General features: G+C 46.5%; 1 protein-coding gene across 4 annotated transcripts in view; it reads right to left on the bottom strand.

Annotated features, from left to right (window-relative positions):
* LOC107271033 (zinc finger protein ush) overlaps positions 1 to 24,241 on the bottom strand; it is an 88,950-nt gene that overhangs the window by 2,631 nt on the left and 62,078 nt on the right. For 3 of the 4 annotated variants that reach the window (XM_015746604.2, XM_025088279.1, XM_015746603.2), the window contains exons 2-4: positions 1,742 to 1,995; positions 1,285 to 1,669; positions 108 to 1,179 (exon numbers count right to left, since the gene is read on the bottom strand). In XM_015746604.2, coding sequence (XP_015602090.1) covers positions 108 to 1,179; positions 1,285 to 1,669; positions 1,742 to 1,995 — 1,711 coding nt within the window. Of the gene's footprint in view, positions 1 to 107; positions 1,180 to 1,284; positions 1,670 to 1,741; positions 1,996 to 2,098; positions 2,273 to 24,241 lie in introns of those variants that run through there. The other variant, XM_025088278.1, reaches the window with a different exon arrangement.

The raw sequence follows: 24,241 nt of genomic DNA, 5'->3' as shown, positions 1-24,241 counted from the left end.
GTGTATTTAATTGTCAATCATCTTATGAATTACTCTAAAGTAGACGTTTAACATAAGAGCATAGGAGCATAAGAACGTAAAAAGGTAAGAAAGATTAAATATGTTACCTGGATACACCCTGCTTGACGAGAACACTAGGAACGGGAGGTGGTGGCAGTTCAGCCAATCTTAATGCCAACTCTGTGGGTGGCGGGGCAGGTGCAGAACCAGTCTGTGCAGTTGGTAACGATCGTGTCCTTGGACTGCTACTACCACGAGACCTAGGACTTCCTGGCGGAGGTAAGGACGGTGCCGGCGAGACTCTATTCTCCTTTTCATCCTGTAGAACTGGCGATCGTCTAACACTGAGATCTAGAGGAGCCGTTGCTGAGGATGGCGACGTAGCAGCGACGACAGATGCAGGCGTGGAAGGCTTGTTGGCTGCCCTGAGGACAGCCGGAGCCTCGGTGGTGGTTTGTGGCGCAGACAGAGTCCTCGTCATCGGCTGTAGGGACCCGTTTGGTAGAAGGAAGCACGCTGTATCGGGAGCAGGAAGAGCAGGAGCAGCCAGCACGCTCGCGCCTCGGAACAAGGAATAGGGAACAATCAGGATAGGATTTGTCGGAAGCGCTAGACATGGCTGAGGTGGTGGCGAGTCCCCAGGACTCGAACTCGTCGGTGGTGAGGCCTTAACCGGAGGAGGAACGTCCTTGACAACATGCCTGGTACTGCAGTAGTGCGTTTTGTGAGCGCGATACGTTTTTAAGGAGCTGAATCTGATGTCGCAATTGCGACAGTATCTCTCAGCCTCCTCATTCAACGAACCGTTAGCAGCATTTCCGGTACCGGGAGTTAAAGGTGCTGCCGGCACAGGTGGCGGTACCGGCGACGACGCGTGCATCCTCATGTGCCGATTCAAGGAAACCTTCTTGTCGTTGCTATAGGAACAGTGCGGACAGGCGTAAGCCTTGCGGACTTCAAACTTTCCACCAGTCTTCTCCTCGTCGTCGTCGTTCGTCGGTTCCTCATCGACGCGAGGTCTGTGCGCACAGTAGAAGGTCCGGTGAGCTTCCAGGGTGCTTGCGGAACTAAATCGTATACCACAAGGTGGACAGATGAGAGGAGCTGGTCTTGCTGGTTCCACGGTTATCGTTTCCTTCCCGTCGGTTGGCAGAACGAATAAGCGACCTGATGCAATAGCTGATGAAACACAGTTACATTTTTTTAAAATTAATATGAAAACACTGAAAAATGTATATCAATCCAGAAGTATATCTTGATGATGTATGACAATAACAAGCGTACCATTTTGAAGTCCTGCAGAAAGTGGTGCTGCGGGATTCGGAGGGGAGATGTTCTCAGGCTTGATAGTAAGGGCGGCAACGGTAGCTGGCCGGAGTGCAGGGTCCGTTGCCAGACTAGCATTCAGTCTCAGTCTCGGGGCAGCATCGTCGTCGAGTTTCGTCCTCTTAGAGTCTATTGGAGGCTCGTCGGAGCGTCTCGAGTCTTCGGAGTCCCTCCTCGCCTCCCTCCTTCGCGACGATGATATCGAGGACGAAGGTCTTGATGTGTCCTCATCCTTAGGAACGTTGCCATCCTCGTCGGGGTCTGATTGGGGCTTCTTGGGACTTGGTTCGCGACCCTGCGTCGACCTCGAGGAGGCATGACGTTCTCGTAATCCTCTAGCGGCCTGAAAGGTCCAATACTCTGATTGACTTTTGACCTCTTTCATCGTTACTTATAAAGTCAGTAGACTGCTCACCTCGATATCCTCAGTAAGGCTGACTAACCGCTTACGAGTGTCCTCGGAGAGGACGCTGAGTCGCAACCGGAAGTCCTCTGCGGCGGAAGTCGGTGGTAAGCCAGTACCGGAAGGATTAAGTCTTGGAGGTGGCGGAAGATTCGGTTCCTCCTCAACAGGTGGTGCCGCAGGGCTCGATACTGCTGATCCGCCACCCTCTATCCCGCTGCTCACAGACGGAGTCTTCTCCGAGTCGCTCCACTCTTCATCCTCCCCTGGAACGGTACAAAAAATTCAAATAAAAATTTAAAAAATGCCCAAATCCAAAAATAAATAAAAATACAACTATACGCTAGACAAAGAAGATTTTAATCGTACATTTCATACGAAAAATCTGCCATCCAACGTGATCTGGAGATTCGCGTGACACTACCATAACTTCAGCCTAAGAGAAGTTTCGGCTTTCAGTAATGCAAACATTAAACAATAATCGACACTGTATCAAGAAAAGAAAATCGAGGCCAAAATATATATATATACGAGTTGATGAAATAGTAGGAGGGATGGAAACACAGAGACACGATGCGTCTCTGCGGCCGTCCGCGTCCCTAATGGGATCTTTCCACGCTATACTCTGCCACTCTGCCACTCCGTGCGTATCTTACATTTCCCTCGTTCTCCCTACGCCGTCCTTCGTCCATTCTAGCCCTTGAATATCCCCTCCTTTGTTCACAGTAACACTCCTGCCCTCTAGGGAGCATATCCCCACCAGGAAGAAACGACGCTCAACGGCGCATGCCCTGCTCTTCAACTTCGAACCCTAAAGGGCCAGTCCCGAGGGCTGATCGTGCTTAAGCAGCGCTGACACGTCAATTCCAACCGGTACCAAGTAGTAAAAAGTACGAAAGTACTAAAAAAAAAAAGATACTATGTCCCATTCGTAAAGAGCACTCAGTCTGGTCGAGTCTTGGTCCGCCGTGAGAGAAGACGTCATTTAAGAGACCAGTAGGCATCGGGAGAAGAAATAAAGAGAGAAAAAAGTAACAAGCAGGGAAAGAAGTAGTTAAGAGCTCATTGTCAGTGAAAATGACTCAATGGATTATCAGGGGCTAACCAGGTGGCTAGCGTGGTGGGCAGAGATGCAAGATTGTGAAATCTCGGCACTCGAATTACTCAGATATTTTAATTGCCTCCCCAGGGCAAAGAGGCTCGAGGTGAAAGATCCTTAAGAAGATTGTCTTGGTCTTCCAGCTCTTATGGACTATCCCGTGGCGCATCTTCGTGGCTCCGCGGAACGTGTTCCCGCTCTGTAAATAAGCAGTCATCGATGGATCGGTAGCGAGACGGGCAGCGTGTATCCAAGGCAGCGCGAGGCAGATACGAAAGGTAGGTAGACAGGAAGGCAGGAAGGCAGGAAAACAGGCAGGCAGGCAGGCAGGCAGGTAAGAAGGTGGCTGGCCAGGCTGGCTCGGCCATTCTTAATTGCGCGTGCATGCAACGCTCCTGATCGGGGGTGCTGGGCCCCCTCAGCTCCCGCCCCTCACTCCTGTGCCCCAACGCCCCCACAGGCTCGCTAGGGTGTAATATATCTCAAAGGGGAGAACATGGCCGCCATTAACATATCCGCGGCCTGATAAGCCTTTCTCAGAACCGATACCGCACCCGTACCTTCCATCGAGGCTTTTATATAAGAAACCCATGTGTACACGCGTCACTTCTTACGAGTCTCTCGAGTTGATCCCATTTTTATCGCAAAACTAACCTTAGGCAGACTTAACGTTAAATACCCTGAACAAAGATAAAAAAAAATAAATATCAGTATACCCATAAACCCTCATTACCCCTATACAATACAAAAAGCTCAAAATTACAATATATCTCAAATACAATGGGACGTTTAAAAAATGGCGATGTATTGCCAAAAACAGTTTTCGAGATTACTCGAAGCTACGCGCTCACGTGTTTTCTGTGTGTGCTATTTCGGTTAGATATCGTACGTAGCAGAATAAAGAAGTACAAGACGCCAAGAGGAGAGCAGCTTCATCAGTGCTATGCAAATAGGATCCTGATCGTGACGCGGGGCAACACGCGACGTACGCCTATCCCGGTAGGTAATAGCCTGATCGGAAGAGCAGAGGGCTGGTGAGCCTGTTGAGTGAGTTCTCGCTTCTCAAGGAGCCAAAGAAGAAGCGAATGCCGTCCACGACCCACGATAGATCCAGTCGTATAACCGAGCTGTGGTTCTGCTCTACACGGAGCGTCGAGATATGCTAATGTGCCGTCCCGATCGTGACACTGCGGCTGCTAAGTGAGAGCTCAAGTCGCAACCTCCTCATCGGCTACCCCGTCCTACGCTTCTGCGCTCCTACGCTCTGCTGTACTATATCTATAGATGTATATATAGCCTCTTGCTCCCCGGAGATAATTGTTCCCTTTCGACGTCGCCACCTACTCCGTACGTGAATGCACACGCTCTTATGCGGTTACTCACTTGGAATACCCACCAGGTTACTGTGTGCTCTCCGACTCTACCTGATCGCGCACCAGGAGCTTTGCATGAATAATCTCAAGAGCATGAGAGGAGCAACTCAGCTTCTCAGAAGACATGCTATGCTTTGGAGTTAACAGAATACTTGGGGATAGATGGGATAGGTGAATGCAATATTTTATTTTGATTCTTCGACTCCTGGTGAAATCTGTTAAGAAATATATATATATATATATATATATATATATATATATATAAACTTGTCAAAGGGTAGCTATGAGGACGCATGCCACTCACAATGGCAAGCCCATGTGTTTTAAAAAAAAAAAAACGAAAACTTGAGACATGTCGTATTAAAATTCTAACCTAACCTAACCTAACGAAATCACTTCTTAGCCCACCACAACTGCGAGTGTGTAGCATGAAAATTTTTTCGGAAAATTCGGTGTGAGTGCTACTTTATGGTTCTGACAGTATACCTTACGTATCTAAATGCTATCAGGCCCGTCCTGACAAACACCAAGTGTCCTCAAAACTGCCAATACTCAAGACAAAAAGGCCTGAAAACTACCCTTCTTAAAAAATATATGTATATATTTGAAAGATTGTAAGATGGTTGAGATGGTTCTTTTTTTTTGTAACTGATTATACAATCCTAGGGAATTTCTTTGTCTGTGATTTATTTAGGAATTTTTAGGCTGTATCTTAATCCGTTTGGCTTGCTTCAGTTTCTTTGAGCGTGTAAGACTGTCCCAGGCCAGCATCCGCTACTCGTTTATTAACTCGTCCAGCCTAATCTCCTGGTTCCTGATCGGAGCGCAGTGATTAGAGATAAAACGAAGGTAACAGCGAGTGAGGTTAGAATGTGGTAAAGAGTATTTTCCCATAGAGGAGTAGCAACTAGTTCGTTCCAGTTTACGGATACGTAAACGCTTGAAATTCTCTGATAGTCGAATTGGTCCAGAGAGAAGATCACAGCATCCCTATAAAAGAGTCTCGAGCGCGGCGTTAGTAACCTGAGAGGAATAAACGTGGCGCGCCTCTGTGTTCCCGTGGAACGACAGGACGTTAATGTCCGACCTTAACGGCTCGACAAATGTACAACACGCAGCCTAACCATTCGCTACGGCGACAACGACGCCGGGCGTCGTCTGATTTATGTGACCGTACGCCAGGTCGTTCCTACCGTGGTGAGGACCTTAAAAATTTCCAATCTCTAATCAGTCCCAAATTTTCTGTCTACCAGATGAGAGACCTCTAAGGTTGATTTCGTCATCAGTGAAGTTAACCCAGTAGCTGTTAATTTTCGGTTGGGTAATTAGTCGAGAATATGTATTAGCCCATCAGCTGGCCGATTAAGACGTTGTACTCCATACAAGCGCTGAGGTGTCCGGATACTAAGGAATTCGTTTAGGGTCCATCCGGGACTCCCTGTAGAGTAAAAAGTCTCACGGACGGCGCTGGTCCAGGTATTACTGAACGCTCTTGGACACCCGGAGAGAAAATGGATGACTCGACGGCGGGAAAAAATTAATACTTTAAAGGACGAGGTTAAATGACGCCCCGGCGTCGCCAGGACGTCAGGTCCTGTCAAGGCGTAACGATGACTTCCTGGTGCACGGTTGACGTCGTATTATGACACCGTCGGAATTGTCTAGACTGCAGACTAGACGCTTTGACTTTTTTCTTTTCTTTTCCTTTTCTACACCAAGAACCCATTTGTCCATTCCGTACGGCTGGAGTAGACGGTAGCGTTCTACTGATACGTTAATAATTTAGTAATCTAGTTGGAACCGTGTATGCATATCAGCCACTAAACGAAACACAGTACAGATCCTGGCAGGATGGAGCGACGACAGTTAAGAGGAGTAAAAGAAAAAAGAGAACAAAGAGAGGATGAGCCAGACGTATGGTAAACCATGAGTATTCGTCTAGGAAGGTGAATGTCATTAACCCCATAAAGGTTCGGCATTCTATTTATCGGTCATTCGTCTGGATCGAGTCTGGACCATTTTTTGTGTCATCTCCGAGTCGACATAGTTTGACAGATTAAGCGACGTTCCATAATTTATTAACTATCCAATCGAGCCGTGACACTTTTTTTCTATCGGAAAGAAAAAAAATTAAAAAAAATTTTTTTAGGATGATCTTATATGTTTAAAAGTGAGCGTACCAAAGCGCCCACGTTTTTTTTTTTATACCTAGAGCAACCTCATGGTCGCCCTGGACCTTATACATTCACTGTAATACATTCTGTATGGTTGAATTATTTTCATCAGGTCCACGTTCACCTTCGGCAATTAAGCAACGATTAAAAGTTTCCCGCCAACAGGATTGCGGTATAGGGATTAGCCAGGCGTTTCTCTGATTGGTGGCAAAATGGACGCGGTCCAGGTTATCTCCGAGCGAGAACAGGATCCGAGGAGGCTCGTACATTGCCGACGAGGGACGAGGACAGCAGCAGCCTTCGACGACCGATATCGTCCTTGCCATCTGTCACGGGTCTCACATGAACCCGTTGCCTCTTAAAAACTTCAATCCTTTAGTGAGGCTGCGCGCGACGTTGAATATGCAGAAGCAGGATGGTTTATACGTGTCGCCGATTAAGCACGAGATGGGGTAGTCATTAAGAGATAGTGCCAGTTGACACCGGGGAGACACTCCCACTGATAACCTTGCTATGCGACCAGCCTGCACCTATACTCCAACTATGTACCCTGGACGCTACAGACATCAAAGAGACCTCAGACAGACATTTTGTTAAGAATGTCAAAAAAAAATTGAGAATTAGGTAAACAATTATTTTTCTTCTTCTCCGGACTACATCCGTACTACCTTAATCGACAGGCTCATCAGACCTCATATGTCTACACTGTGTCCTGGTGCCAGTATGCGGAGAAACGAAGGAGGACACGTGGAACAATGCAAGATCACTAATGTAAGACGAAGTGTCTTTATCCCCGGAGAAGAGGATCTCTGTCGATTTGGAGTCCCGTTTCGATTGTTAGATCGGATGAGACGAAGGATAAGTGAGGTGTGTTTGGGGGGGGGGGATACCTCAAGAGATCAGGGACTAGGCTAGAGCAGATCAAAGTGAAAAGAAGGCAGGCCAGAGAAAAAGTAAGAGAGGAATAGGGAGTTTGAGTTGGATCGAGACGAAGGATAAGTGAGGTGTGTTGGGGGGGGGGGGATACCTCAAGAGATCAGGGACTAGGCTAGAGCAGATCAAAGTGAAAAGAAGGCAGGCCAGAGAAAAAGTAAGAGAGGAATAGGGAGTTTGAGTTGGATCGAGAGAGGAGAGGAGAGGAGGAGGAGGGGGAGGAGATGAAGAGAGAAGGAGAAGAGAGCCAGAACTCAAACTCGCTCTCGTCTAGCGATCTAATCTCACATTCCCGCGCTGCGTGCCTAATTAAAGATCGATATCTCTCGATATTATTGCACTCCCTCCCACCGCCCTCTAGCAGGTTATTAAATTCTCCTATCTCGAAGATCTGGCCTGCTCGGCCCAGCTTCACTATCTGATCCCGCCAACCTATGCTCTCGTTACCTTTCGACCGTTCGGGCTTATCGGCACAGTCGTCTCTCCTATCGATGCTCTTTTATTTACCGTTTCCGGAACTCACAGGATATCATTCCATTTCGTGCATTTCAGCCGAGGTCCATATTACAGCTGCCGATATCCAGACTCCCGGTAAGATCGTCATCCCCGTAAAGAAATACACTCAGGCAAAATTCTACCTGTCTATTGATAATTATTCATTCAGTCAACTGGCTCCGATCGATATCGATCTTAAAACATCTCCAGGAGGTGGGCGAAGGAGGTGTCTGGGCAGGGCGATCTGCCCTCAGATAAGAAATCTCCATCGTCGCAGTAAAGGACTCTAATATATGCGGGTTTCGAGTCGGCCGATAATTGCCCGCGATCGATTCCCTTTTGATGCCATAAAAAGGAAGCAAGAAGAGAGGCAGGGGTGGGGTGGGGGAGTATAGGAAAAAAACTGGAGAGAAAAGAAGAAACTCTAAAGATTTTTATACAGCATCCGAGAATAGGTCCAATAGGGGAGCTAGTAGATCCGAAGGATCAAGACTCTGTATATGCTATAGAATGATCACAGTTAGGTCTTTTCGTGCCAATCCTTACCAGCGACCTTCTTATCCAGGTACTAACCTAACCTAACCCAACCAAACAATACCTCGTACCCCAGGTACCCCGAGTCCTATAAGGGATTCCAAGTCAAGTCTCCCGTAAAAGGGTGAAAGGTCACTTTAAGACGACGCAACGTTATTTACGAGACGCAGTCCGTCTGCAATCTCACCCCAGGCATAACTTGCACCTTGGTACCGACGTAGCTACGCGTCGCGACGCCTGGTCCAAACAACCACCCTAACACATTAACGGCAAAGTGCACGACGTGTGTACGTAGCGAGCCAGGTTATAGCCACTCCGTGACTTCAGCCTCGATGGCTGTCGGATGCAGAAGCTTTCGCCCCTCCTGCACCACGTCCCAGCATCCCAGGGCGGCGATGGCTGCAGCGGGGTAGCGCCTTTGAGAGCATTACGTAAATCCTTTGAAGCGTTATTCAATTTACAGGCGCCGCGACCGAGGTGGCTCGTAAAAATTATATCTACCCTCTTTCGACTTGCTTAATGCTAACAAGAAGATACTACATGAACTCCTGGAATCACTCAATTTTCATGAGCACGTGTACGCACATAAGTAAATCTATTATAAATCCGACCAGGCAATTTCGATTATTTTTTTCACCTTTTTTTTTTATTTATTGTGAAAGATCTTTATTATCCTATCAGTGCCTTTCAATCTGTCAATTGATTGACGCGTGTCGGAGTATCTCATACCTGGACACGTGGGCGTTCTAATACGAGTGAATTAGAAATCGTTTTCGATAAAGGTCCTAGTCAGATGGAGTCTAATCGGGAATTGACCAGAGGCGGAATAGGTTGTAGGTTCTTGTAAGGTGGGCACCATATGCACACACATATATATATATATATATGGCATTAAACGTGGCGGCTTTAAAAATGATCCGGTCGCTATTAAGAAAAAAGCACTTAGCTTAGGTAGAAGTGGATGGTAGAGAGAAGCAAAGGATGGCGGACGGTATTAGTGACGGCAATGGCCGGGACAGGGTGCTTTATCTTGGGTAACCCATTCACGTGGTCTTATCTATTATAAAAACTTTGACTTTAACCACGAGGGATCATAATCGGTCTTATCTGGGCGAGAGCTTTCTCTCTGGCTCGTGCACCGTTTTCATCTCCCCTTTTCTCGATCTAGCCAAAGTTACTTCGTTCCTGTCCTTAGCTTCCTCTCGGCTCTTTCCCTCTTTCTCTCTCTCTCTTCTTTTCTTTTACGCGTTCAGCGCTATCTGACGTTTTATCAGAAAACTTTGAACCGTCCATCGAATAAACGGAAAAACCGATCGGGAAGGTTACGCACGGTATCTATTGCTTCGACGTATTATTAAAAAAAAAAATAAGCATTAAAACGCAACTAGAGATAACGAGTTAGCGGATGAATTATTGCGTCATTAGAAATCTAAGATTTTTCTGATAACTATAATACAGCAGGTACAGTCTTTGTAAAAAGTACAGGGTCCAAGGTAACGAATGGAAGGCGAAGAATCTTAGAGCCTTTTAAGTCAGTTTACAACTCCGGCGACAAGGTATCTTTCGAGGGGGGTCCTACGGAGGTGTAGATACCGAACCGTCATATTGAAAACCATAATTCGTGGAGTCCGTGGTCCCCGGTTACCATGAGCGCTATCTCATCGCGTCACAATAAATACTGATTCCTGGAAGGCGGACCCGTATCTGGGGACCGTGCGAGTCACTTATACTTACTTATCCCTCTCTGGCAGTGAAGCCTCTTATATAGGAGTCATGGCGACCCCCTCCTCCTCCTCCTCCCCCCTACCAATCCGCACCAAACCCCCTTCGGCACACTCGATAGAGCCAAAGTAATTATTTCCGATAGTTCTCATATCTCGCCGTTATTGCTTATGCTTTATACAGGATTGAGCCTTATTTCTTATTCCTCTCTTTTATCTGGCACTTTATTCCTCTCTCTTTCTCTCTCCACACCAAACCCTCTCTTCGGCAACCTCTTCGTGGTCGAGGCTCGCCGTTATCCGCGGACCCAATCGTGACCCATCCGTCAGTCTAATGGAGAGTCCAAGGCGTCTGGGGCCTCTCGCATGCGGTGTCGTTCAACTTACTGCACACGTCCTGTACATGCAGACATATACACACGTCACCGATGACGTATAACGGCGTCCACGTGATTCAAGTCCTCGCAGAAAACTGCACCTAGCTGGACTCTTGCGTTTAGGGTTAGTTAGACGACTGGATAACAACCCCCTTAATCAGGAATCTGGGCCCGACAGCGAGAGCCGTGACAGTTTCGCGTTGTAGAACTCGTAAGGGCCTTTTCAAGACCGAATACATCAGGTACACTTGCTGCGATATACAGTACAACGGAAGCATTATATTATGGGCTTTAGATATCGCGGTCTTATCGAAGGACGCCGCGACGTCGACGTCGCCCGGCAAGTAGGTTTAAAGAATTTTTTCTGGGTTTGTCTTATGAAAATAAATTTTTTTTCTTGTATATTCAAAATTTCATTATGACTCTCATAGCGATATTTGGATCGAGGATTGATAAGCGCAACATCCGACTATTGTATCGGAATAAAATTTAAGGGAGGATTTTCAAATCATCACGTCACCGACGACGAGTTAGCAACTGCGATTCTCAGGCAGCTTGAAAAAGCCTGGATGGCTCGTTATCAGTCCAGCAAGCGTTATCGGCCGAGTGCAGTTCTCCACCCCAAGGTCCCAACCCCTTTCCGCGAGAGGAGTGAGGATGCAGAAGTCAAGGGGTCGGTCAGGGGGTGAAGAGGAGAGACAGTCTACAAGGCATTTGAGCTCCAAGGTGGTGTGCTATACTTATATCGCTATCTTCCCCCAGAGAGATGACTATAGAGTGCATCTCGCGATAACGAGCCAAGTTAAACAATATCGAGCTATAAGGAGACGACTCTCGACTTAAGATTAAGCAGGGGCCTCCCGCTATCACTTTCGAACGGAATGGAAACCGAGTGGAATGCCCGTCTAATAACTCCGTGGCTCCGCGATAAGATTGAGATTCTGGTATTTATAATATGGATCTTATCGCGCGGCGAGACGACCAGAGTGAAGAGAGGAGCAGCGCGATCAAGTATTGGGACACAGTGTTGCTCGTCCTGTCGACAGGCTAGACACCAGTTTCTTATTCTCCTTATTCGTTTACTGTCTAACGAATAAAATTAAAAGGTGTCTGGAGTCGCACGACCTACTATCATCGACTGGTACACGAGTAGCTTATATGCCAGCTACTAATATCTCCTAGACTGTATTAGCATAAATGGGATGAAAGAAGCAATGTACAGTGGGATTAAAGTAGGCAGGTAGGCAGTCATCCAGGCAGGTATAAGGCAGGGTACTACCAGGTAGAACGTGGCTCGTAAGTTTTCCTCCTGATTTAACCTCGCGAGGATCCAGAAGACCGGGCGAATAAATAAGCGCGCTCTTCATGCTCGGTACGGGAGAAGCTATCGCAATCGATCTTCGAGCTGGAGCAGAGCCTGCGAATGGCCGTCCTGGTCGCCCCGGCCCTCCTGGTCCACAAGGGGGGGGGGGAGAGAGAGAGAGACAGAGAGATTCAGTCCGAACTCTCCAGGGTCTTCCTTCCACTACCTAGCCCCCGTCCCGATCAGATCTCCTCCAAAGACAAGGAGAGGCCGCGGTCCAAATATTGGGACACTCTCGTCCACCTCGACCCGTACCATCCGTATACAAAACATACATGCTCGAGATAGATACACGTTCCGTACAAGATGGTGGTTGTGGACGAGTGATTGATGAGCGAGTGGGCTAATGAGGAGCTGAGCTGCAAGACGGGATCACGATAAAGAGGTCCCACCACTGGCTCGCACACAACCGTAACACCTTCTCCGTCCTGCAGTCTCTCTATCTGATCCTCTTCTCTCTTCCTCCCCTCGTCGTCATCCTTCGCTCCTTCTCTCTCGCTCCCGTAGACTCGTATAGCATACTGCCTAACCCTTCAGCATCTCGCGAGACCTTGACTCTCACTCTCTCTCTCTCTCTCTCTCTCTCCCTGGATTTTTACCCGCGAGCCATTCGAAACACCCTTCCCTGAGGAGACACACTGACGATCCTTCCTGATACAGAACCTAGTCCTTACAGATTAGCCGATCGGAGCGAACGAGTGGCGTAGGGTAAGGGGATCCTAGGGTATACCTGCACCAGGAGGTGGCTGTGCGCGTAAACGAGGATCGTCTCGCGACACTCGTACCCGCTGAAGTTTTTTTTCTTTCTTTTTCTTAAGTTTGCCTCCCGTCCACCTGAACAGATTCTACCTCTCGATAGGTCCACCCGGTTTTCGCAATTCCCTTCTCCTCTTCCTTACCACAGCTTTTACGTACGACGCGCAATGCTTTACCATGGACTAGCTCAGAATGAAACCTGATGAACGTCATGGAGGACGGAAGGTGCCGAGTTGTTGCCGATGGTTTTACTCCCTTCTGGTACTCGTTCTGCTTGTATCCTGACAGGGACGAAAGAGGAGTACCTACTCCTGTATAGGTGAAATATATACAGTAGGCCAATAGAGGACCAGAGAAATAGAGTAAGAGAGGAATATACCAAGAGAGGCAAGAGAGACTTGGTTTGCGGCTGCGGGGGTTTATAATAAAGCCTGCAGGGGCCAAGATATGTTGCCTAGGCGTTATCAGGCGGGTCCAGCGTTCGAGCCTTGCCGCAAAACCCTCCTCTAGAATCCTCGAGTACGCTTCTCTCTCTTTCTCTCTCGCTCCCTCCCTACCTCTCTCACTCTCGCTATCACCGTGTTCTCCATTGAAATAATACAGCCAACCCCGTGAGCATTCAGCATTACGTTTGTTTAAAGTCTCCCTGCCCAGAATTTTCAGACATTCCACTTGATCATAACTGACGTAGGACAAGGCAAAACCATAGAAATCTCACTAGGCTGTCATAGCCAAGTCATGCACGTAGGAATCCAACTTAAGAAAAAAAAAGATCAAAATTATTCCATAGATAAATAATGACAGATAACACAAACAAAGATGGAGTTTCCTCTACACTATATTCGTACTTTGTAGTCACCCTGTACAAGCGTTCCATTACGGTCCCTCCGAGTGCTTGTGTATTATATCGTAGAGTGTTAGTTATCAGACATCGGCCCGTTATCAGGGTCTGGAATCGCCTAGCTCGCTGCTAAGCTCCCAACACCCACCCGCACCCCCGTATTCACCCCCGTCGTCCGATAACGAAAGGGTTATCACGCCACGTTCCCAACTGCTACTACCAACCACCTCACCTCCATACCAACCGACAACCGGTAACCACCAGTTCTACGAGCAAACTCAACCCTTGCGTAACCTCAGTACCTTCAACCCTTCGCCAACTTCCACCCGTTACAGATTATTATTCTTTCTCTGCGGTCTTTTCTCCAACCGACCGATTACAATCCTTTTGACTCGAGCACTTTAGTGCTTCCTCCCCCCTCCCTCCTGCGCCCACCCTATACCTTGCATACAAAGACATTGTCGTTGTTGTTTTCCTTGCAACCACCTCACTTTCCACCTCCGGCGCAACAGTCACTTTATCTAGAGAGTTTGGCACTCGATATATACATGTAGTCAGACATCGGACCAACAGCCGACTACAGGCAGACCCGTTTGTCCTGATAGTTTATCGTCCTATATAGATCCTAAGTTTTGATTCAAGGTTATGATATATAAATCAAATTGAATTCTAATTCGCTTTGTGATTGACCTTGTTCTAGGTATTAGGTAATATTTAAATTAAGCAATTTCGGAGGGTCAGAGGGAACCTCGTCTTTATACGTATGTATGTACACATATGGATAAGCCAAGGGCGAACCCGATTGATATCAGATATTACGAGAGAAAGCCAATTAAAGCAGAATGAATATATCAGCAATTTTGTGCTTATTATATATTATATATATTATGTATAATATATATAGCAGATGTTGAAGCGATCAGCCATACCGATTGCCTCCATTTCGAAATTTCGGCCTCGGGCCGTTAACGATTGTCCCTCACGTACGTACCGATTTCATTTACTCGACTTATAAATCATTATTGTCCGACCACCGAGTCGGACATCGACCGATCCGTAATCGGAATCGGTCACGGATCGGTTCGGCGACGCTCTAGCTATGTACCTACTCTCGATAAATTGTTCCAGCTCTCGCGTCTCGTTAGCCCAGTTCGAATGAGAGGATCGGGTTCAATTTTTTCCCGGGGTCACCCGGGGGAAGGAACCTGGTGCGACATCGTCGATTCTTGTCTCGATCCGACTCGCCTCCAATTAAGCGTGGGATGCTGGGCGACCAACGACACTCGCAGGAAAGAGAAAGAGAGAAAAAGATCGATTTCAGAATATATTCCCATTGACGTACGTACATACAAAAATCGGATGGATAATTAGTAGGAGCGACGGTGTGTTGTTTTTATTAATTTTTTTTTATTTTCATTTATCCTCTTTTTCTTCATCTTTTACCTTATACGCTTCGTCCGATTAACAAGATACCCATCGGTCACTCGACAGTTACTCGAGATTCCGCAAGAGCCCGACAAGTTACGTTAGAACGTACGGTGTCCCTTCTTGGCGCTTCTCGTGTCCCAAGTTAAATAATTAATTAAGTTAGGAGCGTCGGCTGTCCCGAGGAAGCCACTAGGTGTTCGTGTTTCTCCGTATCACCAGGATGGGATCGACATCGCGCCTGGAGAAGTCTATTAAAATGCGACACCGAGTGCGTAAACCGAGGTGGCAGTTCACTGGCTAACAAATAAGAGCAATCTCAGTGGTGCTAATGGGACGTAGAAATGGACCAGTGACCTAAAATCCGGGACAGATCGAAAGATTCCGAGAAATTTTAAAGGCATTTAAATCCTCCAATCTAATCTCGTCCATGCACGTGTGTACCACGTACAGGGTTTGTCAATAATTTTCAAATGCATTTTAAGTGGAGGACCTCTACCATATAGCACGTTCATACTAATTCCAATGACGTGCATTAAGGAGTCCTTAAAAATTTTAATGACTACTATAGTTTATCGCGAGTGACTTAGTGCGTTTGAGAGTCACGATATTGTTCACCATAAACACGTAACCTCTTAGTCATTACGAATCTGACGTTTTGCCATATACATGTGCAATGTACATGCATGTGAAAAGGTTATAACAGTAGGACCTCTCCTTTTTTTTTTTTTTCAAAAAATTTTTTCATTGCTTTAACTTACTATCCTCGGTGCTACATCGTGTAACGGCGCACTGTGTATACGATCTAATTAACGAGGTATTCGTTTAATTGGCCGAGGCGTGGTTGCCCGTCGCGTGCAGCAAGCCTCATAGTGTCAGGTCGCTGGGCTAGTTGGCCGTGACGTGGAAACGTGCGCCACGTTCGTTAATTTAATATCCCGCACGTCCTTTATTTTCGCACGGTCAGTGCCAGGAAATTTACTCCCCTGCCACGTTATACGGAGGAGACCACAGTGGTTGTAGAATCCGCGAGGATTATTGGCAGCGATGTGTTCTTGGGAGTATAGATAGGATATATATAGTGTATATCTTTCTCTCCATATAGACCATAAAAGGATACGGATATATATAGAAATAAGTAAAAGGCGAAAAAGGACGTAAAATTGAACATGGATGACCATTGGATAAGTTTCCATCCACATGTGAGATGGGAACAAATTGCATACACGAGCGGCGTGGATGCACAATCCGTAGGGTGGATTCGAGTAAAAGGAACGTGCGAGTGTATGAGAGGGAAAAAGAAATGAGATAGGAATAGAGAGAGAGAGAGAGAGAGAGATAGGAAGAGAGAGAGAGAGAGAGAGAGAGAGAGAGAGAGAGAGAGAGAGAGAGAGAGAGAGAGAGAGAGAGAGAGAGAGAAAGGAACGAAGCAAAAAGCCAGAGAGCGATAGGAGCCTTATCGCGGTGGATCTGCCGCGTATTTCCAAACAATGCAGCCCAGACTCGCATCGCGCGAGCGAAACGAGACGCTAAGAAGAGATGTGTCCGTGGAATGAGACGCGGAGGAGGAAGGAGGGGAATAAGAAGAGGACGAAGAGGAAGGATATATAGGAGGTGCCGATATACACTGGGAGGTAGGAGATGATCGAAGAAGAGAGGTTGGTACGCCGATGAAAAAAAGAGAAGAGGAGAGACAGGGTATACCGATAGCTGATTGGTCGAGGCTTTGGTACCGGTGCAACCAATCAGCCAATCCCGAGCACCTCCCATGCTGCTCTCATTCATAGATCAGCAGCTGTGGAGGAGCCCTTCACGGGATACCTCGGAATCGGAGATCCTTGTCGAGTCTTCTTCGTTTCTAACTATGGCGGCTTTCTGTTCATACGTATATGTATAGCTGAGTACCTACGCGAGCCGCCAATTACGCGTAGAGTCTACGCAGAGCCACTCGAAAAGGAGCTAACTTCAGATGGTACTGTGATTTTGGATCGACCGGTATAGTTCAAGGTGGTAACACTGTGAAATACGCTCACTCGCGATTTGACTTAACCAGATGAACATTCTTGGACATGGACTATGCGCTATGCAGATTCACCTATTGCTTAGTCTTTGAGTCGCTATACCGGTCTTTCAATATTGATACTACATACCGGTCGCTCCATACGCAATCGACTATTTATGAGATTTTGCCATTCGAATACCAGTACCACGTCTTTGGTAGCTGCATATATATATATGTATGTATATATCAGGCATTCGCATCCGTCCAAGCGACAGTTAACTGTTGGCTTTCCGAGCGGAGCAACTTACCATGTTTGGTTTTAGGCTGGGGAACATGTGCGGATTTTATGTCTCTCTCTCTCTCTCTCTCTCTCTCTCTCTCTCTCTCTCGAAACTGATTTACGATATAAGAATTAAAATCAATGTTTTTTGCATTAATAAAGAATTTTGGTGCAGGCCATGATAATGGATAAACGAAAAATTCATGCGGTTCGTTAAAGCCGGAAGTGAATTATCGCAACTGGTAGCAAAATAGTCTCAGGTGAATTCTCGGAGGGAGAAAATAAGAGGGTAAGACAAGATTCATAAATCTCACGAGGCAGTTAGGAGCTACCGTGATACTTGGTGCTCATCCGCAGGCGTACTATATACCCTTCTAATAACACAGCACAGCTGGACTCGCTCCGGGGGTGTTCTGTGCACTGTGCCTGCTACACTATAGCACGGGCACCCCGGTGCCGCACGAAGTACTTGATTACAGGATACCGCGTCTAGATGACGTGATATTAGTGTAATGAATACCGAAGTACTCATTTATATTCTCTCGTTCTCTCTGGACCTTATTACTATTATTATTACCAGTGAGCAGCTGATTCGTCGTATTGAATTTACACGGACAACCCTGAGTACCGCAAACCTGCCAACTTAGGGCTATTATCAATTTTCAAAATCAGTATCCCCTTTCACCTATTGACAGTGCTGTCATTAAAACCGTATATTTGATCCCTGTTAAATTGTCGAGTCTAAGGTGTGATTTTAGTACGAAAAGAGGTATGTGTATATATCCTGATCTTATAAGCATTGAGAGTAAGCATATAGGCATCCTGGCGTCGATGTCTCCAGCATCCGATCCTGGCTCCTGGTTGGCTATCGATGCGCGCCAGGTTGACAGGGTACAAAGTGGCCATTGAGTAAAGTTAAGTAGGTGTCCCCTGCAGGGATTCCCTCCGCCTTTACACCAGGCTCGAGCGCCGCTCGACAAATTGCTGCCAATTAAAATTCTCCCCGGCATTCGGTTCTGGCTGGCCGTCGGCGTCGGCGTCGCCGTCCTTCCTCCCTCTCGTACTTTCCCTCTCCTTTGCCGTATATACGTGACCTATCCGTATGTATACTTAAAATATACAGATATACAGATACTTTATAATCTCGCCTGTTGAGTATACGTATATACATGCATATAAGAGAGGACCAGTTTCACCCAATTAAGTTGTACCTTCGTGGGCCTGAAAAGGCCCGAGTAAAGGGCCCTCTACTCGGAGGGCTACCTAAACTGTTCACGTCTCGACGATTAAATTAATTTCACGCACTCATCGAAGGTATCGATCTTCCTGCCACATTTTATTCCGACCAACACGGGACGTCTGAAAAGTAGCGAGATGAATTTTGATATTTTAAAAAAAAAAAAATTATTACATAGACGGCTTAACGTGTGAGTTATTACACGGGGAATTAACTCCGCTTGTCGTTTACCTCGAATTAAAATATATTCGAGGGGCGGGTGGGGTACAAAAATTTAAATCCCTAGGGGGATGCGATTCACGGGAATGATCTACAGGGTTCTCAGGGGGGTTGGGCACGGGGCTGCAGGAGAAATTCGGGATTGCGAAGCTATTGGACGAAGGACTCGATATTCCAAAGTAATCCGGTACGTTTTAATCATCCCAGGGTGAAAATGCCGGAGCTCCCGATCCTCCCCGAAATAGCCCAAGTGAGCGCGGTGAGTCCCGATGCCGAGTGGGGTTGAATCAGGAGGCGACGAAGAGGACGAGGATGCTGGAGGCTGGAGGACTCGACAGTCGAGGCTATGCGGATCGGGCTTATCTCAAACTCGCAGACGCGTCACAATCGATATATCTCGCGAAGGCTCCTCTCGATAGGTGCCTGCCTACACCTACACTTCACCACCCACCCCTCCTCGATGTTCCCTACGACACCCTGCTGCTCGTCCTCGCGGACCCGATATATACCTAACGCCTATCTTTATATATATCTATATAGATTGATATGTACTATAAGTAATGCTCCATGTATATCTATATATACACGTACGTATAGATATATACCCTAGACGACAGAGGCAACTCCCTCTCGAACCACTGCTCTGCCGCTGCAGAAAAGATCAATTTTAGATTCGCAGCGATTTATAACTTCCTCTAATATGGCACCGATAAAATCTCTCGCCCACGTTTCATCCCGATCGGAGGTACCTCTCCTCTTTGAGAGATACCTACCCCGTGAGTTTATCTCGCGCCCCTATAGCCGTGTCTGCCCCTCATTACCGTCCAAGAAGACTCCTTGGGTTGGTCGGCGATTATCTTGTGATTACGATTTAGCGATTTTTAAGATACGTCTGTCTTTGTCTTACACGTTTGTCTGCCCATGGGTCTGTCTCTCTTGCTCCCATTGACGGTATAGGAAATACGTAAAATCCAAGTTACCTAGGGTGCTTCCGCGATCGATCGAACGTTCTTATGAGGACTTTGCTTACAGTGGTTAACGTGCGTAGTGAAAGTTAATTAATGTTTTCACGTTGTTCATGAATACGTTAAACTATTATGTCTTCCCACGAGGAAACGTGTCCTCGATGGACGATCTTTGGCGCAGTGGAAGATAAAACTATTACGATCCAAGTATGCAAAGCAATTTCTCATTGTGGACGGATCGACGCACCGTGTCGCCAAATTAATAGCTCTATGGTATCGATCTGCTATTGCCACTAGGAGTGGCGACCCCTGTGGCCATAAAATCCAGTAACTTGGTATATTCCATTAGAAGTGACGTTAAGCCACTTACGCGGTGAGACTAATCGAACCGGGCTGATATGCCGATTAAAAAGATGTTCATTCAGACGAGTCAATCCTTATCTTTGCAAAATAAAGAATCCCGAATGCACGAGATACGGAGATCGTTAAGGCGACGCTCAATGTAATTTATCGCAACGACCAAATTTCAAATGGGCCCCATTAATATGTATTTCAATGAGATACTGCGAAGTGGTGAACTTCTGGAACGTCTGTCTGGTCCAGTTATATCCCAACCCTCTGTAGGATTCTGCGGGTGTATACCTAGGCGAGCACATAAACAAGCACACTACAAGTTCTGTTATCAGCATCGCGCAGCGTCGCGACGACGACGGGAGCGTCGTCTTTATCGCGGGAGAAGCGTCTCGTTATCAGGCGCCCATTAGAATATCTAAATACCACCCCGGACCCGAATCAACCCCCCCCCCCGACCACCCTCCGGTAAGGAGCGCGCACCACCAACATGGTCCAGGGGGTTGGCAGCAGTGAGGGGAGTGGCATGCGACCACTTGATAACGTTAGCCCAGCCATCATCGTTCCTTATTTATATTCATCAATGTTGGCCCGCCTGGTTGCTTATCGGCTGCCAGCAGCCTTCGTCATCTCCTTCTTCGTCGTCCTCTCGTCCGTCTTCCTTCCCGTGGCTTTTCCTTGCAAATTACGCCCACCCTTTCTTGACATCTTTCCCACCCCTTTCCAGACAGAGATTCTACCCCGGTTACCCTGTCAGACACTATTCCCACTACAGTCCACCTATCCCTGTAAAATCTCTATGGTGGTATGCCGTCAGTTAGAAAAGAACCCCCATCTAGGAGCAGATAATTTCACACCAGAAAGATTACCTGTCAATCTGTATCACTTGGCCTAGTATTCACGATCAGGAAGCAGGAGTGAATAGAAATTTTTTTAAATGAATTTCTCCCTTTATCTGCCCCCTTGTTGGTTAAGGTAATTAAGGAAATCGTAACGTGGCTCAGGCCAAGCCTGTCGGATTAACCGAGGACGGTAATAATATTGTCGTTAACGGCTCGTAGCTCGTCCCGCCCTTAGGGCTCAGCCTACTACATACTACCCCTGTTTGATCCGGAGGATACGATGACTTCCCGAGACTTTCGACTTGGGTTCTTGAGTTTCTTTATACCTATGTATATTCATACTGACACCCTTCTTATTTTACATGAGAAAATTATCTACTACCCCTATTGGTAGTTATTCTAATAATGGACTTTGGCTGAATTTGATGACCACTTTTCGTAACTTAGATATAGATATACTGTATAGCTAACATTCCTAGGCTCTTTTCACAGTAGAAGACCGAAGTGTGGCTTATGGGACGGACAGTCTAGATGAGGTAAATCTGTGGCCAGCTTTTGGAAGGGTTAAGTTGTACAACCTTGGCTGGCTGTGCTAGATAAGAACGTTGGGATCGCAAGAGCATTTGCTTCTCTCTCTCTACTCTGATCTCGACTCTCTACTAGTCACTCGCCATTCAACACAGGCTATACGAGAATCCAGAAGGGACCTTTTCTCGATCCCCACGGGATAGAGAATAAGTACACTGAGAACACCTTCCAGTACCCAGAGACTAATGTCTATACGTACCTATACTACGATACAAAATAATATAGTACCTGTATTAAGGCAGCCACCTACAGTAGCAACGAAGAACTAATGGTCCAAGGATGGCATAATTGAGACCTCTCAAAAAGTACGACTTAATTGCGAATATTGATCCACGAGTTAGGTTAGGTCAGGCGAATGAATAGAGGAAATTTTTTTTTAAATTACTACAAAACTTTTAAATTACTACAGAAGAATTTTGGATGCTGAAGTCAATGTTAAATTCCTGTTGCGAGAATTCCGGGTAACTTACCTGCAACAAACAACGAGAGACACAAGGATTAATATACCAAATAACGATTATCTATTTTTATAATTTTTTTTTAATTTCAGGTAAACCGCAAAGTACAGTCGGCTTGCAGCTATTGGCTTTTAGTCGGTAGCGAAATTGAAGCGGCATTCGTAGTGAATGATATTCAGGGGTCTATCGCGTGGAATAAATCAGCGGGACGATCTTAAATAAATGCCGGGGTAGTACTGTCGGTGTTTGGGGATGAAGAGGAGGAGTAGGAGGAGGAGGCAGATGAAGTGGAGACGCAAGGGTTTGGCAACGTCGAGCGTCGGTTGGTAGGCAGCTAATATCCTCCTGGCCGCTATCCCTAGGCTCATCTCAATAAATTCAATATACTTGTGTAAATCAGAGCGGCGGACTACCCCTCACGGGACGGAGATGAGCTACCCCATCCATTCGAGTTAATATACTCTCCACCCCTCTCCAGCCCCTGCCGTGTATATATATATATATATATACATATATATATATATATATATATATATATGTATACCTCGAGCACCACCCTCGTGCCGATAATGTATCGGTTATTGATTACCCGTAATGAGCTGCTCACTTCAATTTTTCCGCCCGAGTTTGATTTACTCCGCGAGCGTCGCGACGCCCCACCGTTCGGCATTCGCAGCTCTGGCTGCTTCTCGAAATCCGGCAATATACGAGTTTTTAATGTAGCCAACCCTCCCTTTAGCAAATTTTCCACAGACACCGCCATCTATCCGCCCTTATCAATAATCATTGTCCGTGAGAAAGGAAAAAAAGTAGTATAAAAGATCAAGGGGGTGGAAATTTCGATGTTAGGTTATCCCGTCTCAACTAAACTAACCTAAATTTAACTCAGCACCTTACACACATATCTCGTTTCAAGACGGTAACCAGCCTATACTAGGTGTCCGTTACTAATGGCCCAGTAGTCAGGCAGTCCGCTAGTCGCTATGCTACCTTCTCGCTAACTACCCACCTCACTTGGTGAACTGGCGAACAGGTGAATATCCAAGGGGACTCTCGTGCTCGTATATTTCAGGTAATTTCTTAGCAATCAACGAGAATTTAGCACGAGTAACCTACCACCCTACCACCCTCATTCCTCCCAGCTACTATCTCTTCCTGTGCGGCAACGAGCTTTTCATCGAGTCATTAGTTGGGCCGTTCGTGAACTAGCACCTTCCTATCCTAGTACCTGTACCTTTTCTCTCTCTACTCGTAAGAGAGAGTGAGAGAGAGAGAGAGAGAGAGAGAGGGAGGGGAGAGGGAGGGGTGTAAGAATCCCTAGTGGCACTCTCGTGGCCCGATTCCTTCTCTCTCGTTCGCTCCCTACTTACCCTCCACCCCTTGGTGTGTCTCTCTATCAAGTTATCGCCACTTACCATTTAACGCCGTTACGTGCGCTAATGTGCTGGGTCGAGTGGACTATAGCTGTCGTAGCTTTATTGGAATATTCATCGGAAAAATTGGACTGTTTTAAGGTGATACATAGATTTTCGTGTATCGTATGGTTCACGTACTTGGCTGGTTTTATTATATGAAATAAAAAAAGGGATTCCTCACAAAGATTTTGGGCTATTCCAGAAATCTCCAAAAGTATCTATACATACAGGATTTGAGTACGTCGACCTGACGGTACAGGAGCCATCAAGGAAAAGCGCAATCAGGCAGCAACGTGGGGAGAGCAGAGTCTATCTATTGCCGAGTGATCTATTGCTCAGTGGTACTCATCCGGATGACGTTGGGATCGTTTGAGGGAATTAGACTAGGTCAGGGATGAGTAATGATTTTATAAAATATTAAATGATCATACAGTAAACAGACGAGGTATATACCATATTTCATTGAGTCGCTCAGCACTCGGAACGGATGATCGCGCGAATTTTACGTACGGGAGGGCCGAGTGCATTTTCCTGCCCCTAATCTTCCCGTAGATTTTCACTTGGTCTCCATACTGATTTTCCCTTAGACTAGCTGAGATTCGCGCTCGGTATCCTCGGCGCCCGTGCGAACGAGGAGTCACGGAGATAAAAATAATAAATCATTGTGGGCCCCCACATCCGCGCAAGCGAGGCATGCATTGCTGATTTCTCCGGTATCGGGGGCCGATACGGAAATAGGTAGTAGGTAGATATCTCGGTCCTCGAGGGTCTTGTATATATATATATAAGCACCTATGTGTACATCTATATAGATATATGTAATATACATATATACGAACACTGAGAAAAGAGTGGATGCTGCGCGGACAGGATCTCATGGACACGCGTAAACGTCCATGTACCATGTACACCCCTCCCACCACAAGGATATCTCAAGCAGAGGTAACCGATTAATAAAGAGCAGTCGTTATCAAAGATAAGGAAACGCTGGCGCTTTTCTCTTAGTTTGTGAAACAACCCGTAGGACATTATTTTTAAAGAAAAAAAAAAAAAAATCTGTCACA

Source organism: Cephus cinctus, unplaced genomic scaffold, assembly GCF_000341935.2.
Source record: "Cephus cinctus unplaced genomic scaffold, Ccin1 Ccin1_scaffold0870, whole genome shotgun sequence".
In the NCBI taxonomy this organism is placed as follows: Eukaryota; Metazoa; Arthropoda; class Insecta; order Hymenoptera; family Cephidae; genus Cephus; species Cephus cinctus.
This window is presented reverse-complemented; position numbering and strand designations above follow the sequence as displayed.